Raw genomic sequence first — 18,764 nt, 5'->3', positions numbered from 1 at the left:
GTGTGACTTCTCAAAAACCTTGGAAGACTGAAAGTAAGAAACAGGCTTCATTTTATCGTTAGAGAAACTAAGTCACAGAGCCATTTTAAAAAATGTGCTCAGGAACCTACAAAGTGAATAGAAAGACGACTGGAATTTAGTTCTTCTGAACTGCTATTCTACTGATTAGCTAAACCATTCAGCCCTGCCTTTGTGGACAAGTCGAAGCAACAAACTAACTTAAAAACCAAAACCAGTTCAACAGGATAGGTTTGCAGGCAATACACCAACGATTCAGTATAATAATACCTAACAGCTAGATTGCTTTGTGTTTTTGGTATACTTTATAACTATTCATTAACCCACACAACATCAACGGATCATGGGGCTATATTGTTAATGCAATTCATATAGAATGAATAAGTGAAAACATACTGTAGGATTATAAGGACTATAATCTACAGCAGAAAAAAAGTCTAACACCTTCCTCTAATCAAACTTCCATCTACAAATAAATCAGGATAAACTCATTGAAATACCAAACATCCCTTCTTTTCCTTATTATTTCCATTAATGCTTCCCAAACTATTATTACATCCCTATAAATGATAGATGGGACAGAGAGAACCTAAAAGCTACTCAGTTCATCCACTTTCCTTCAGAGACAACATCTAAACTTTCCCTAGAATATTTTTTAAGGATCACACCTTTAAAAACCATTTCCAGAATTAAAAGGAACTAGAGAATATGATGCTCTCCTTACAATTAACGGTGCTACTCTTAACCTCCTGTTTGTGCTCACATACCTCAAGTAAAAGCACTCCATTTTTAAAAATAAATAATAAAAATCTAGTAAGATTCCTGGTAATATGCCAGTTTCTAGGAAGTGTCTAAGACTGAAACAAAAGTTACGAAAATCTGTTATCTAAAGAGTCCAAAATTTACTAAGTAACATTTTCCAGCCAGGTTAAAAACACTCCTACTTCTTATCATTCTTCCTATGACTAGGCAGAACACAATCCTTTTCCAATTGAATAAATTTTCCCTTCCCTCAGAGCTTAGCTGTGTCCCTGGCAAGGATATCCTATAGAACAGCTGTTATATTACCAGTATAAAAGCAATCCCATCTGATCTAATTGCAAAGCATATGGACAGACCGAAACCAAATTTTGGGGGCTCTGTATCTTTAAAGGAAGAAATAATCAAAGCTCTTCTATTGGTAAAAGCTGTGAGCAATACCAGGATTCAAATTCTGCACAATTTAAACAAGATATATTTCACTAAACTACTTTAATTAATTTTAAGTGCATGTTTTAAAGCCCCCAAACAGAATGATGTGGATAAAGAACCAGTTCTGTTTTCAGCCTCTGCTAAGATCTCAGCTAAACCTCCCCTGGAGGTACCAAATCTTAGATAGGTCAATCCTACCCTACGATTAAGATTCATCAGACCTCAAGAATAGTTTCCTTTCTTGGGGACTGTCTTCTGTATTCTATTTTCTTCAGAACCACAACTCACTGAGACTAAGCAAATATCTCTGCTACAGATCAAAACTGCTGAGTCAATGTCAGGAATTAAAAATTAAAGTAGCCCTGGTAATATCACCTGACTTGATCTCACATAAGTAAAAGCTTACCAAGCTTATCACGGCTTTTTACTCCCTTTCACATTTTATTCATTTTTTATAACTATAAAATTAAAAGTGGATATACTGATTGACAAAAAGACTTGAAAAATTCAGAAAAACACAGAGTGTGACTCAAATGACCCATAATCCCATTACTTAGCTTTAGCCACTTCACATTTTGTATATTTCTCTCTTCCTACGTGTATTGCTACTAAACGTAACGTAAGCATTTTAATGGCCATATAATAATAGCTCAGAGATTACCATAATTTCTTTATCATAAAAGTTTAGACTAGAAGAATGCCTGTTTCAAAAATCTTTACTGAAAGAACAAACCCAGTATATAAACCAAATGAGAGCGGAGCTGATTGCGGAGTGGGTGGTGATGTAGGGTGAAAGGACCAGCAGGAGGGCCCAGAAGTAGACTCACTTGGTCTCCTCAGCCCCTATCCTGGCTCCCAAACACATCTGAGGGACCGCAGGTTCCCGAACAATACAGTTTAAAAACCACAAATCTAGTCTACCTCTCTCATTCTACCGATGAAATTCCTTGCCCAAGATCACAGAACTAGTGAGGGAACTGAGAAAGAACGCAGGCAGGGTCCACTGTCTTCCAGACAAATGCTCAGCTTTTCCAACGTGGCTATTCTTTCTACAAAAGTTATCAGATGTTCATTTGCCTACTGTTGTTTTTCCTTTATTAAGATAAATAGAAGGAACAAAGTTAGGAAACAAAAACTCAGTAATTGATGTAATTTGCTAGATCTCAAAGAACTCCGCTTGTCCTAAGTTCTCATGCTATCCCTGTGAGTGAAGAAGGGTAAAAGAAGGAAAAAAATTCATTTTTTTAAAGCTTATTTATTTATTTTGAGAGAGAGAGAGAGAGAGCAGGGGAGGACAGAGAGAGTGAGAGAGGATCCCAAGCAGGCTCCACATTGTCAGTGCAGAGCCTGATGCAGAGTTCAATCTCACAAAATGTGAGATCATGAACTAAGCCAAAATCAAGAGTCGGACGTTTAAGCAACCGAGCCACCCAGGTGCCCCAAAAATTAATTTCTTTTTTTTTTTAAATTTGTTTAATGTTTATTTTTGAGAGAGAGAGAGAGAAAGACAGAGCACAAGTGGGAGAAGGGCACAGAGTGAGGGAGACACAGAATCCAAAACAGGCTCCAGGCTCTGAGCGGTCAGCATAGAGCCTGATGCAGGGCTCGAACTTGGGAACAGCAAGATCATCACCTGAGCTGAAGTCAGATGCTTAATCAACTGAGCCACCCGTGTTCCCCCCAAAAAATCAATTTCTAAACTAAGAGAAAAGGCCATGAGATTACATTATTTTCCTCAAGAATATACTGCAAGTACAGTGTAGCTACAAACAACTTCTTCATTCATTCAATCATTAAATATTTATTGGGGATCTATTTTGGGCTGGACACTGTGGCCATAACTGTGAACAAAACAAACAGAAGTCCCTGACCTCATGGTCTTTATTAGCTGGATGTGGTCGAACAAGCTACTTTACCTTTCTGGATCTCAGTATTGGCCATCCGTTAAGTAAGGATAATAATATTTAACTATTACATTGTTGAAGAATTAAATGACATGATGTATGTAAAAGAAAAAAAAATCCTGAGAAGTAACTAGGCATACGATAATATGTCAGTTAATATTCTGTTCCAGCCAAAGTGCAAAATATTAGACTGGAAATGAGAAGTGAGGGTATTAAGTCTCTTTGCTACTAATATACTGATTTGAAGCAATATACCTGAAATAGTATATTAAGATATTTCCAAACAGATTTCTACACTAGAAAAAAAGTGAATAATATATCAATCTGAAAAAAATTGAAATTTACATGAGCCTTCCCAATCAAGTTCTATAGTTCACCTGTGAACTACATTGTGAGGTCATATCCATCACATTTACTTTTGGTGACTAGTGGGCTCTTTCTTTAACAGCCCCACAGAATGCCTAGCAAAGAAAATATAAAGCAAGCAATCGTCTTCTTCAAATGCCATTTTCCATTCTGTAATTAAGGGTAGTAAAAGATTTACATTCAACAAAGTAAACCTAAAAGACAACAGTTTGAAATACAAAATATCAAATGTGAAACCATGCAAAAACCTGTAAAAGTTTGGTCAATATTCACCAATAAAAGTACCAACAGAGGAAAGAAGTTAAGGTTTTATTCACTCATATAATACCCAGAAGCCAACAAAATATGAATGCCAAAGTCTTGGAGACTCTAAAAGCACCTTGTACCTGTGACGTACTGCATACTTGTTAATTATTAGAAGCACTCTGTTCACTATTAACTCTAATTAGATTTCTAGAGGAAATTCTGTCATTCAAAAGATCAAACATTTGTTTCTCAACCAAACTAAACCTTTTACATTGGTATGTGGCCCAAATCCACCTACCCAACAAACACAACTCATATTATTTATAATAGAAAAATAAATTTGCTACTTATTCAAAGTACCTGATTTTTTTTTGAGGCAGATAACTTCTGTTATGACAATTTTTTCTGTATTGTTCCCCACAAAAAGAATGGGAAAAAAATCTGAGCAATAAAAAAGAGGCCGGAGTGAAAACAAACAAACTTTTGTCTCATTTTTTTCATAAAGAATTAATACCATGATACCATGTCTTGAATATTGTATAAATTATGACACTTTCTTCTCAAATGGGCTTAATAACCTAAATTAAATAGACTAAAAACAAATCTTTATGAAAAAAGTCAAAGTCACAGAGAAAGACAGTCAAGTTTTGTTCAGAGTGCAAAGTGTTCAACCCTGTGTACCCTGTTACCAGGACATCTTCAAGGACATCTTTTGTTCCTCTAGAAAGACTTCTTGGAAGAATTGGGCTTTGAGGAGGCACTGAAGGAGGACAAAGTGGTAAATTGTTAAATAGAGAGGATAATTTGATTCCTTAAAGAACATGAAAGAATGGATGGGGCTAAGAATAAAAGACAAGAGTGAGAGGGACATATAGAGGAATTCAAAATGAAAAAATAAGCAAGGAGAACAGAGGAAAGTTTTTTTTTCATAATGAATAAAAAGTAATAGGAAAGATTTCTTTTGACAAGAATACTTATCTGTGAAACAGTAGCATTACCAGAGGGATTATTTTGACACAAATTTATCAAGTGTGCTTAAAAGAGATATCTACAAGGATAATTATTTTGAATAAACGTTTACTGTGATCCAAACACGTATGTGTCCAAGTATTATCTTTTTATCACAATTTTTAAAAATCTCCCTTTAAAGTTACTAGTGTAGTTTGGGTAGCTGTTTCCAGTGAAAAACAGATAAACCAAAATGCATACTTGAAAAGAGACTAAGTGACCACAGTTGCCTGTAACCCAACCTCAACATTGGTCATAAATATTTTTATATCACATCTACAGTAAATAAATAAAAATCAAGATCAAGGCAAAAAGCATGAATTAAAGCTATTTATAACTAAAAATATCATCTAACACTGTCTTTCAGCTAAACAAGATCTTATATTTCTATTCTCTTCTGATCTATTAAGTGCCCTAGAGCAGTAATCTCTCTACCCATAATTTACCCATCAGTAAAAACAGTACTGTGATACTTTTCTTCCATTCTTTTCATAAGGGTGCCAGGATGTCTGGAAGTTAATATATACATGTTTAGAAATGCCGAGATGAAAAGTAAAACACACTTTAAGCTTATGGGTCTTTTTTCAAAAATCAAGATAAAAAGACCTAGTTAGATTATTTCAATGTGTAAATTTTCAACTAGCCAAAAGGCTTCCTGGGGTCATAATAAAGAAGATTTGAAACTAATGTTTTAGAGTTTAACTATGCTATTCCAGAAATGAATCCGACTGAGGAATTTCTACAGAGAGCTAGGCACTTAAACCAGGAATAAGATACAGTAAATTTGAGAAGTCCCTGGGCCTGGCCCTGGCCCTAAAAAGACTACAGATAAATTTCTCTATCACAAACCATATTAAAATATAATCAAAGAAAGAATAAGAACTACATTTTAAAACCACAGTTGTAAACAGTTGTAAAACAGAAAATTCAAAGAGGTGAACAGCATACAATGGAGTGAAGGGAGTAGATGCCAGTAGAACAGTAGAAATTTTTTCAGATTAGTATCCAAGACCAATAATTCTTAGCAAAATGGCTTCCTTCTCTTCCATGTAAACACCTCTTTAAATGCCAATAATATGGATTCTGGAACCAGAATGACTGAGTTTGAATCTAGGTTCTGCCACAGCTAGGCCTCTGTGAGCCCCAGTTTCCTTATCTATAAGACGAGGATAATAATAGTATCTAGCCCAATTGTACCTACCTGTTGTGAAGATGAAGTAAGTTAATGTATGTAAGGCACTCAGAACACTGTCTGGAATATAGTGTGGACTGTATGTGTTTGCAATTACTGTTACAGTGGCCCGTAAGTCCTCAAACCTGATCCCAAATCCCAGAAGATCCAAAAACCAAAATTTTTTCTGTAACTTATTTGGCAGCAATGCCTGGCCCGAACAAATGCAAGGCTTTTTACGATCTTTATTTATCCCACTCACTGTAAATATACATGCACTTTGCAGCAAATATCTTCATGTTTGATTATAGGAGGCTGCCCTAGACTTCACTGGGATATATTTATTGACGTCCTAAAATTCAGAAAAAAAAAAAAATCTAAATTCTGAAACACATCCAGCACCACGAGTTTTGGATAAAAGATAGTGAACCTACATTACCTTTGGAGCATGAACAATTTGTATGTCCCTAAAATGAATGGTATCTTCTTAAATAACCACAAGCAAATAATGCTGTTAACCTAGCAGCAGAGCATCTTAAGTTGAAGAAACCATTTCCCTGTACAGTTAGGAGGGCCCTGCATTCCCAAAATGTTCCTTTCAAACAAAATCCATTCATGATCCTTTATTTACATGTCATACTGGTCAGAATTTTCAAGCTCTAAATTCTAAGGCTTGCTTAAAAAAAGCTTATTCTCTTAACTTAGAGCATAAATAAATTATTAAGCAAGCCTCTTTGGGGGCCATTGATGTGCCCTGAATCACATATCCCAAATCATCACAGAACTTTAGAGCTAGAAGAGACCCTTGAGAACTAAATCATTACTCCTTCTCTTCCAAACTATTTTATCATCCATAAATTCACTCTCCCCTATGAGGTAAGAATCAGCCTGCTCTAACTTGTCCTTAGACTCTGTCTATTGGAACACCCCGTAGGTGAATGTGAATAAACTGGGTGGGGCGCACTGACAGACTTGGGATCTAAAAGGATGGCTTGAATCTAACACAATAAATCTACATGTTTGCCAAATGTCTCAGTTCCTACCTTAGAAGATAATAAGAATTTCCAAGTCCAGAATGAAGAGACACTCAACTAGTATTCGTGTGTGGTTTTTTTTTTTTTTTTGAAAGCTCAGCTATCTTAATGGACTCAATGAGTCAACAACATAATGTGGCTGCCAAAAAAGCTACTGTGATTAGGAACTAACTACATCAACAGTAGCATAGCATCCAGAAGTAAAGAAGTAACCGCTCTCTCTACCGCAAGCTAGTTAGAGCACATCTGAAGTATTATGTTCAGCTCTGGGCTCCACACTTTGGGAGAGACGCAGAAAGACTGGAAAAGTCCAGGAGAGGGGTGACCAAGATGGTGAGGGAATCCGAAACCAAGTCACACAAAGAACAGTTGAGGGAGCTGAAGTTATTTAGTCCAGACCCAGAGAGAATGTGATCACTGCCCCCAAATCCCTGAAGAACTGTCATGGCACCGAGAGAGCAAACTTGTCCTGCACGGCCCCACAGGGCAGAACCAGAACCAGCTGGTGTTAACCACAGAGACCAATGTTTCAGCTAACTCTTAAAAGTATTTCTTGAGATGTACTCAGGCAGTTGAGCCTCCAACTCTTGGTTTTGGCTCAGGTCGCGATCCCACGGTTGCGGGACGGAGCTCTGCATCAGCTCTGTGCTGCGCATGGAGCCTGCTCGAGATTCTCTCTCTCCACACCCCTGCGCTCTTCCTCACTCGCACATACTGTCTCTCTAAAATAATAAAAATAAAAATAAAAGTTTTTAAAATGTAGAGCCATGCTAGGAGGCAGTGGCTTCTAAACTCCTATCTAGCCCTAAAGGTCCATAATTTTAAAAATCAAGCGTCTGTCACCACCTCCGTCTCTTAGTGCTGATAACTACCATCCTGCGGCATCACAGCCTCTCCCTTAACCCTTCTCAAAATGTCCTACCCAGCCAACCAATCAGCCAAATGTTTTGCCAAGTCTGTGGGAGGAAAATGCCTGTTTGCTGGGCAATTAGTTTCAGTTTGCAGATCAGTGTCCTTATAAACAAAAGAGGGCCCTAATTGAGGGGCAGGCAAGAGCTCTCAGCCAGACCTCTATGAAAGAAATTCTTATTAAATCAAAGAGCAGCTAGAAGACCCATCTAATCACATAATATATTATCAATAGCATTCAGTCCTCACAGGAACATTAAAATAAAATACCCAGTACAACCAACCATCTTCCCGAATGCCAGAGAATCCAACTTTGCAAGCCAAACTAGGTCTCTCAAGATCAGTGAGAACTTTTCTCTCTGTCAAAGAGACGTGTGCCCTGTTTGAAGTAGACTAGAACCCATGCTCAGATAAAAAGGCCATACTCGATTGTATCATACTGTAAAGCCAAAAACTACCTATCGGTAGGCCTGCAAAGCTCAGTTCAGCTGCTGAGAACGAGACACAAACAATGTAAAAAGTATGAACAATGTTAAATTTAAAACACAGAAGAAAAAAAAAAAAGAACACTGAAAAAAAAAAAAAAAACCACAGAAGAGCTACTGAAGTTGGACATCCTTTTAAAACTTTTGTCACCCAAAGACCACTAGAGACGTAGGTATACGTAAGTCCATGGAAGTTACTCAAGCCTTGAACAGTGCACATGGCACATATTCATCAATCCAGTTTTACTTCCTTTGAAATTGGATTCTTCGAAACTACAGCCGAAGTGTTGGAGAATAATGCACATGATGGAGTTCACAAGGAAGGACACGTTCTTGTCTGTGCTTTTTAAAGTGAATCCCAGACAACCTAAGTGTCCATAAGTAGATTAGTTTAAAAAATTATATTATTCTTATGCCAAAAAATGTAACTGGTAAGAATAAGGTAGACTTTAACTATGGACATGGGGGGAAAAAAGTCCATGATACATAGTTAAGTGAATATAGCAAGTTGCAAAACAATATGTGTAGAATTATTTTGAGTTTTTGAAAACTATTTTTAAAAACCCTCTGTGTATGGGGGGGAAAAAAAAACCCTTCTGTATATGTATGCTCCAAAATGCCCAGAAAAATGTCTGAAAAGAGATCAAACTGTTAACAGTAGTAACCTCTAGGGACTGACTGGAACTAGGAAGCAGTAAAGGAGTGACTGTCACTTTTTTCCTTTGTAGACTTCTGGTGATTTGGATTTTTTGGAACTAAAGGTTAACTTTGTGATTTAAAAATAACAATACGAAAATAATAAAGGTAAAATAACATCGATTACACAGACTTATTTAACATATACTCACCATTCAAAATAAGTGATCTTGCAACTACTTAAATGCTACCTAAATGGGTGCTTCAAACTCTGGAACATCTAATTCATCCTTTTTCTATAATATTTTACTACAACAACAACAACAACAAATCACCACGTCACTATTAGGTCTCAACTGCTTTCTATCTCACACACTCACACACACACACACACAAATTGTAATCATAAGGCTAACTAACACATATGGTGCTTACTCTGCACCAGGAACTGTTCTAAGCACCATAAATGTATTAACTTAGTTAATCGTCACAGCAGTCCTATGAAGTAGGTACGATTATGATCTTCACTTCCCAGTTGAAGAGAGGTTAAATGACCTGCCCAAGATTACACGGCTAATAAGGGGCAGAGCTAGGATTCCAACCTGCGAATGGACTCCACAGTCCACACTCTCAACCACTATGCTTCCTGTCTCTCAGCAATATGTCAATCTCTCTATACCAAAGCCAAAAAAGGGTACAGTCAAAATCCAGCCAGTTCATATACTCCTTCAAGCTAGAAGAGATGCAAACTTAGCTTTTTATGGTTGAATAATCTGCATTCCTACGGATGTCAATGCCAAGCTCCAACCCAAAATTCAAGACTGTATTAAGACTCGTAATCATGTGGGAAAATTCTCTACAAATTCGTTTATAGTCCAAAGTCCACACCTGACTCTACAGTAAATCGCTGAGCCTAAGAATTAGGTCAGAGATCCATTAATGTAAGTACAGCTTGGCAAATAGTTTGGACAAATCCCCACCCTGACTCAGGCAAAGGAATTCAGAAGCTCTTGTCTAATGTCTTGACAAGGCAGGTCTTATTTGTTTAGTCCCAGCCCACTTCAGATTCAAAGGAGACAAGAATAGGAGTTGTCTCTAACTTTGCTTGGAGACTTCAACCAGCAGGAAGAAGAGCCTATTTTCTCTGTGGACTCAAACAGATATTGGCTTTTATCAGCATCCTCCAAACTGAACATTCTAACTTCAGGCGGGGGGTGGGGGTGGGGGGGAGAGGCAATGGGCATCTCTGTTTAAATCGTGTATTTGTGCAAACATATTGACCTTGTAATTGAGGAAGAAAAAATGGTGCAAGGAAGGGATTTAACCTAATTTATAGGCATGCTCAACCTAGATGCACACCTGTCCCAAATGACCTACTGAATCCAGTCATTTGCAGGGAACACATGGATTACACTGCCTTTTTTTTTTCTTCTTCTTCTTTTTTGGCCTCGAGTGATCTGTCCTACTGTTGTAAACAAAATCCTTAGTATCTCTTCCACCTGCCACATGCACATCATATACACACACACACACACACACACACACACACACACACACAAGGAGAAATGAGCAAGGAAACGGAAGCTCTGGAAGGAATCCCTTACACTCAGTTTTCGACCCGTTGGTTGAAGGAGGTACCGTGCTGGCTTTCAAACTTCCCGAAATAACCCCCGCGGAGAGGCAGGGCGAGCGAACCGAACCCAAAAGTTTGCGCCCATTCGGGGGTCTCCGACAAAGGCCAGGAAGCCCCGTTTGGAAGGGAGATGCTATGCCTTCCGCACCGCAGCCGCCCCCCTCCCTGGGAAGCACAGCCCAGGGGGGACAAAAGACTTTCCAGATTGGGGAGGGGGGTGGGGGGGGGCGGGCGAGCTGGAGCTCGGACCTCCCCCCCTCCGGGAGTCGAAATCTGGGGAAACTTTGGGGGCGAGGGACGGTCAACCGCGGGCACCAGCCCAGCCCTGGAGGCCCCGGGGCTGGGAGCCGGGTGGGCAGCCGCGGGGCTGGGTGCAGCCGGCGAGGGGCGCGGGGACTCACCTGGGGGAGGGGAAGAGGGCGCCTCGGTGGCAGGTGGGGTGGGCGGGACGCCGCTGCCGCCGGGGAGCTCGGGGGTCGGGGTGAGCGGAGTGGTGGGCGCCGGAATGGTGGTCGCTACAGGGGTGGTCGGCGCCGGGCCAGTGCTCGTCGAGAGGGTGGTCGGCGCGGGTCCGGTGGTCGCGCGAGGGGCGGTCGGCGTACGGTCCACCGCCGGGGGGGCGGTGGGCGAGGGGCTGAGCGGCGCCTGGAAGGTGGTCGCGGCTGGCCCGGCCGTCGCCCGGGGAGGGGTGGTCTCCGGGGACTGGGCTGAGGAGGACGCAGCCAGGGGCCGGTGGACAGTAGTGCGCGGCGCTCCGGTCCGCGGGGCCTGGGCCGTGGGAGGCGTCGCCTTAGAGAAAGGGCGACTGGGCTCGCCCCCTAGCCCCGGGCCCGGCGACGCGTCCACCTGCCCCGCGGCCCCGCCGCCACCGGTGACATTCCCCGCCGAGGTTGTCGAGGCGGCGGCGGCGGCGGCGGCGGCGGCGCAGCACAACAGGGCGACGGCGCCCAGGCTCGGCAGGCTCCTCATGGCGCGCTCGGCTCCTCCATTCATTCATTCAGTCATTCAGTCGGTCGGTCAGTCATCTTCTCCTCCCTGCGCTCGGACCAGGGAAGCCGCCGCAGCCGCCACCGCCACCGGGCGCACCATCGCCACCTCCCTCTGACAGGCGGCCGGCCCCGCGGGCGGGCCCCAGCGCGGAGGGAGCGACCGGGCCGAGCGCGGACAGCCCGCCCTCTCCGATTGGCAGCCTCGCCCGACCAATGGGCGGTCACGCTGGCCCACGTGACACACCCGCTTCCCGGCCTCTTTGTAGCCCCGCGGGCCAATCAGATGGCGTCGAGGGGAGGGGGCGGAGTCAAGGCGGGAGGAGGGTGGTACGAGCCCCGCTCCAGCCCTTCGGGCTCGCGGCAGCCCCGGCTTTGTCTGCCCAAGGAGCGGGGCGCGGGCCGCGGGCATCGGGCGCCGCGGAGCAGACAAAGGACGCGCCCCGCGCGGCAGACGCCGGGCCAAGTCGTCTGCTCCACTGGGCGGCGAGAGCGACCCGGGGCGGGGAATCCGCTCTCGGGAGCTTCCCCGCCCTCTTGAACAATGGGGCGCCGGCGACGCACCCGGGCTCGGGTGGAGACAGGGCTGGAACCCCCGCCGTGGGCGAGGGCGACAGCAGCGACGATGTAGAGCTCAGCATTGCTTGTGCTGCCCGAGATAAGCCTGGTCTCGACCCCGCGAGGTCTGCGGTGCCATTCCCATTTCAGGGATGGGGAAACTGAGGCCCATGCTGAGACTTCCACTGAACCAAGACCCACGCCCCGATCAGACACCTGCTGCGGGCCAGACTCTGTGCCAGGCAGGACGGGGTGGGGTGGGGTACTAGAGACTCATCCGGAGCCGAAGGTACAAGCTTCCTGCGTAGGGGAGACAGACTCACGTGCACACTTTAACCTAACCCCCACCCCACCCCCGGGGAGAATAGGCTCCGACCTGACTGAACCTCAGCGTCCTGTTTCCTGCTGAGTGGTTTTGCGGCCTGAGCGCAGTTTTTCTCACCTCTAAAATGGGCATGATAGACACGTAACACCCCCACACCACCTGTCACGGAGACGAGAATTAAGTAACGTACTGAAAAGGGCTTAACCTAGTCCCCGGCCCGCAGTAAACCCTCATTAATGCTAACTACTCTCAGCGTGCTGTGTTCGGACAAGCCCCACGCCACAGCCCTGATGTGTCCCCTAGCCGCCTGCCTACTGCAGGGATTGGGGTGCGGCTGCTAGCCGAGCTTGGCCCTGGGTGACACCGAACCCCCTATAAAGCTGGAACTCCGACGCGCAGCCTCGCACCATCTGCCCAGGATCCAGAGATTGCTCAGGCGATGCAGCTTCTGGGGAGAGCCAGGCGGGGCGGGTTTGTCATCTGACAGGACTTAATCCCAGCCCCGACGCCAACCCATTCCTGGCCTCTCCTACGTGATGCTTGCCTTTGTGCATGCTTTCCCATTAGTCACTGGCCTCCAACCAGAAAGGCAGGATGAGATTTGTATGTGAACTTGGGTATATGTTAATTTAAAAATGCATTTATTTACCTGCATGAGTAGTAGGTGGGGAGAGGATATGTATGTGCTTGTGGATGAGAGCGTAAACATCTTTGTGAGTCTTTGTGTACATGGATTTCATGGATTTGTGTGAGCGTATGGGGGCTAGTGTCTATTTCTGTGTATTATGTATTTTAAGTATCTGCACATGTGCTGATGTATGTTTTATGTATGTTTTCTATAGGGTTTGTTTCTTTTCATGTGTGAGCATATATGGGTGTGTGTTGGTAGGTCTGCCTATGTAAGTAAGAGTGGGGGCAAAATGAGAGGGGGGTGCGTAGGTGTTCTGGTTTCAGACCAGTATTTAGCAAGTGCAAATCAGGATTCTGTTTTTACTTCTCTTGCGGAAGGAGGTAGACAGGTCAGCGCCTTCCCCATATTCTCTTGCTGATTCTTTCTGCTTTTCAAACCCCAATCAAAACACCATATCCTCTAAGAGATTTCCTTGGATCTCTGAGGGGGAATTAAACTCCCCCTTCCCATTTGCCAACTGCCCTTTGTTTATTCATTGGTTATAGCCCTAATCTATCAATCTAAACTCCCCCCTGCCTCCTCCTAAAAGGATTAAGGATGGCTTTCAGAAATATATACAACAGGCTAAATTAAACTGCCCACCTGGCTTTTTTACTTCTCACAGGCATGCATCAGCCATAATACTAGAACTTAGAATTTATGTGTCTGTCTCTCCCATTAGGCTGTTCTCTGTGTTCTTAGTGCCTAGCAGGGGTGATATGTGTAAGCACTAATCCATGCTGATAGAATTGTATTAAATTGAAAAGAGATCCTGTGGTGCCATGGAAAGAGCTTGTATCTTGAGAGTCAGACAGATCTGGCTCATGACTGCCAGCTCTGTGACCTTGGAAGAAACCTTTTACCTCTCTGGGCCTCAGTGTTCTCATCTATAGTGTGGGATCAATAAATTCTGTCTCACTTAGAGGAGCTAAGGATTGAAGAGAACGTTTCCCCTGAGCCTGGTATACAGAAGGCGCTCAATCTGTGTAGTTCATTTTTCATTTACTCCTGAGCTAACTTTGAGCCTTGTTGGCTGAAGGACCGCAAAAAAAAAAAAAAAAAGAAAAGAAAAGAAAACAAACCTCTGTCATAACTTCCCCATTAGGTGACATGGCCTGATAGTTGCCTTACCAGCTATCTGCAAGATAGAGCTGGAAAATGCTGGTTTGGCCCTAAGATGTGCTAGATCAGAGATTCTCTGGCAGTAGGGGAGAAAAGCTGATACAGCTTCTTTGCCTGGAGAATCACAAAGACAAGAAGTCCTTACCAATGTGCTCTAGGCCAGCACTTGGCCTCATACAAGGATATGCCCAGGCTTCTAAGATGGGCTAATTACCCTGTAACATGTATAGAAAATGTTGAACTATTTTGAAAGGTAATTTAAATGTATTCATTTTGGTTCGTTCAATATTTAATTCTTTAAATTTTTTGTTCTGCCTTTATCTCTAAACGACAAGATAACTTCTTTTTTTATTTCTTAGGAATAATATTTTATGTTTAAAAATCAGAAACACCTTAAGAATCCAATGTGAGACAGAAGCGTTATTATGAACATTCCGTTTAATCATATAAAGTCATTGTCAGGGTTGCTATGAAGAAAGCATAGTAAATATTAATAATAGATCATTGAGCTCTTACCGTGTGCTAGATATTACACTAAAGGCTATGCATGAAATATTTTGTTTAATCCTAAAAAAAAAAGGAAGTAGGCACTATTATTATTCTTATTTTATAGATAAGGAAACTAGGGCACAGAGAGGTTAAGTAACTTGCCCAAGGTCACTAAGTAAGTGATAGAGCTAGAAATCAAACTGAGGTTGGCTGGCTCTAGTAGTTCCCTTAACAACTATGCTGTAAAGGGAAAATGCTTATGATAGTGTTAAAAAGAAACTGGGAAAAATTATAGCTGTGACTCTGTGTGCAACAATGTTGACTGGCACTTTTCCTGTTGCTCCAGGACTGTGGCTAAGACCCAGGGCTATCAACCCACCCCTGACACGTAGGGCCACTAGACTTAATGAGGGGGGGGCCACAGAACAGCAGGGGTCAGAGAGGACCTTGTCAGAGCAGATGAGCAGCCCGAACTTTCTCCTGTAGGCAGGAGATTCCTCTTTGTATGTTCAGTACCTAGCATGACGTCATATACACAGAAGTAGCTCGAGAATTGTTTGTTGAGCCAAATGGAGTCTTACAAGTGACAGACACTGTTCTAGGAGTTTGGCATTCATAACATATTTATTCCCCAAAGGTAGGGCTGTCCCGGTACTTGAAAGAACAGGAAATTGAGCCTCTGAGTCGTTAAGGGATTTGCCCAAGGTCTGCTCAGCTCCAAAGCCCTGGCTCTTCTTGAGACTCCAAAATCCATTAATGTGGCCACTATGTGTTGCACACAGTAGGGAGTCAATGAACACATACTGAAAAAAAAAAAAAAAGAAAAAGGAGACACATACACCAAATCTTACTCTCCTGCGAGAGAGAATTTAAGAAAAGAGAAGCTTTGGGAGTACGAATAGAAGAGAAAGCATAATAATATAATAGATGTGGCTCAGCAAAATAACCTCATCTCCCAGATTCCAATAAAACAGGAAAACTTTCCCCTTTCTGGTTTCATTGAAACAGTAATGCTGACATGGACGATTTCTAATCCTGCCGGAGCCTGGCCTCCTATCAGATGTGGCCAAATGCAAGATTTGGCATCATCTGCAGGCAACTTTAGGATTATTGGGGCCACTATCAACAAGCCTCCCCAGAAAAGGACAGTTAACAGAGAGGTCACAGAGAGGGAAGTACAAATGGCTAAAAAACATGAAACGCTATATATTCAACCTAAGGATCAAAGATTTGCCCATTGAAACAATGAGTTACCTTTTTTTTTTTTTTAAACCTGATTTGGCAAGAATGTTTAAAAACTGGTGATACTTGCTGATGAGGCAGTGCCTCGCTCTGTTGATAGGAATGTGAAGTGATAGAACTTTTCCAGGAAATCCTAAAAACGTCTGCCCTCTTTGGCTAATTATTTCCACGTTTAAGAATATATTCAAGGGATATAAACATCCAGATGTAACTGAAGATTTGCGTACCTGAATGTTCATCAAAATGTTATCGATGATAGTGAAAATTAGAAAAATCTAAACAGGTTACAGTAAGCGATAGGTTAAGTACTTTGTGATGTATGACCTCCCTGTGTTGGGCCACTATACATCTATAAAAATGATGTTCATGAAAGCAATTCTTACAATATAAAGTAGTGGAAAAAATAGGTTGCCAGTACACATCTCGTAGAATGGCCAAAATCTGGACACTGACAACACCAAATGCTGGTGAGGGTGTGGGGCAACAGGAACTCTCACTCACTGTTGGTGGGAATGCAAAATGGCCCGGCCACTTTGGAAGACAGTTCGGTGGTTTCTTACAAAACTAAAAATATTCTTACATACGATCCAACAATTGTGCTCCTTGGTATTTACCCAAAGGAACTGAGAGCATATGTCCAGACAAAAACCTGCCCACAGATCTTTATAGCAGCTTTGTTCATAATCGCCAAAACTTGGGAGCAGCCACAATATCCTCCAGTAGGTGAATGTACATCCAGACAACAGAATAGTATTCAGCGCTAGAAAAACAATGAGTTATCCAGCCAGGAACAGATATGAAGGAAACTGAAATGCATATTACTGAGTGAAAGAAACAAATCTGAGAGGACGACATACTGTATGATCCCAGCTATATGACATTGTGGAAAAGGCACAATTGTGGACACAATTATATATTATAATGAAGGATATATGTTCATTACACATTTGTCCCAACCCATAAAATGTTAATACCAGAATGAACCACAATGTAAACTATGGACTTAGGGTGACTATGATGTGTCAGCGTAGGTTTGTTAATTGTAACAAACGTACCACTCCGGTGGGGGATGTTGGCAGTAGGGGAGGCTGTGCATATGTTGGGGCAGAGGGTGTATGGGAAACTTCTGTATCTTTCTCTCAATTTTGCTGCGAACCTAAAACTGCTCTAAAAATACAGTCTTATTAAAAAAAAAGGTGACTATACTAGGATCCCAATTACATAAAAGAATATATGCATAAAATAAATGACCAAAAGGAAATACACCAATATAGAAATAATCTTTGTCTCTGAATGATTGCTTTGCTGGTGTCTAAAGCTTTTCTCCTCATGCTTTTTTGCATTGTCCACATTTTTTATTTACAACAAGCACATGTTACTTCAATCAGGAATAGCCAGCAATAGAATTCATTTGGATCTGGGGATATACCCACCAAGCACATCATTGATCTGCCTCCATGGTATCCCTTAGGATAGTAAGAGGGAGAAAGTCCTAAGTCATAAACTCACAGTAACTGCAAAGCACCTTCTCCAAACAATGAATTTAAATTTTGAAATCCTACTTCAAAGCCCTTCCAGAAGATGCTAAAAATAAGCTCAGAAAAGCATTTGCTGCAGTTCTTGGAGATCTATTGAAGGACGTCATTCAGAGTGGGCACCAAGTCAAACCCTCGCTCGTCATCAGTGTTGGCTGTAGAGCAAAGAATGTGAACCATTTCGGGGAGGAATGGGGCCAAAGCTTCATAAATAACTCCTTCCCTTAGATTGCTATAATTGTAATAAAGGGGATTATTGACAGGTGCCCAGAGCTTTTGCAATCATTATCTTACTGGAGCTTTGCAAACACTCTGGAGGGAAGATGGTGGTAGTAACAGTGTGATGACAATAATAATGACTAACATTTACCAAGCCCCTTCTTATATGCCAGGCATCAGTGTTAACCACTTCGTGTACATCACCCCCTTTTTTAGTCTTATACTGTAACGTAGAAGAAGTGATCATCTCCACTTTATAGGTCAGTATATTGTCACTTAAAGAAGTCAAATGGCGGGGCACCTGGGTGGCTCAGTCGGTTAAGCATTTGACTTCGGCTCAGGTCATGATCTCGTGGTTTGTTAAGTTTGGACCCCACACCGGGCTCTCTGCTGTCAGCAGGGAGCCCGTTTTGGACCCACTGTCCCCCTCTTTCTGCCCCTCCCCCCTCAAATAACATTAAAAAAAAAAGTCAAATGTCTTGTCCAAGGTCACCAAACCAATAAACGGAAGAACTGGGATTTAGAGCCATTTAGTCAATCCTCAAGTCCAGAGTGATTCCCAATGCTTTACTGAACTTCCTCAACTTGGATTGCTTTTATTGCTATTATTAGGAGAGAAATTAGTATAGCAGTAGAGTGCTGAGTTCAATGCCAGTCTTACGAGCTGTGTAACCTTGGACAAGTCACATTAGCTCTGTGTCTCAACTTCCTCCTCTGTAGAATGAAGATCATCATATCCATCTTATAGGGCTCAAGGTCAAACAATGTATAGGAAAGCGTTGAGCCAAAGCCTGCCCCAGAGTAAACACTCAAATAACACTGGAACATATTTGATTTTCCTAAACCTTGTCTTCTCACATAGTGGGTCAAGTGCAGGAGAGTACAATGTCCTTGGGGTTCAGTGTTCAGAACTTCTAAACTCTCAGAGGAACCATACTCCCTGATCTACCTCTATGACCTCACGCTTCTTGAAGACTCCTCCTTCGTTAGAGTGGGCACCTGTACTGGAGGCGTACC

The 18,764-nt window shown here is 42.5% G+C and overlaps 1 protein-coding gene across 1 annotated transcript in view; it reads right to left on the bottom strand.

Moving 5' to 3' along the window:
* Window positions 1-11,768, bottom strand: part of MEGF9 (multiple EGF like domains 9) — an 87,395-nt gene extending 75,627 nt beyond the window's left edge. The window contains exon 1 of the mRNA XM_027034964.2: window positions 11,003-11,768. Within this exon, the coding sequence (XP_026890765.1) occupies window positions 11,003-11,594 (592 nt within the window). The 5' untranslated portion in view covers window positions 11,595-11,768. The remainder of the gene's footprint in view (window positions 1-11,002) is intronic.
* Window positions 11,769-18,764: the final 6,996 nt, after the last annotated feature.

This window comes from Acinonyx jubatus, chromosome D4, assembly GCF_027475565.1.
Source record: "Acinonyx jubatus isolate Ajub_Pintada_27869175 chromosome D4, VMU_Ajub_asm_v1.0, whole genome shotgun sequence".
NCBI lineage: Eukaryota > Metazoa > Chordata > Mammalia > Carnivora > Felidae > Acinonyx > Acinonyx jubatus.
Note: the sequence above shows the minus strand (reverse complement) of the source record. Positions and strands in the feature narration are given on the sequence as shown.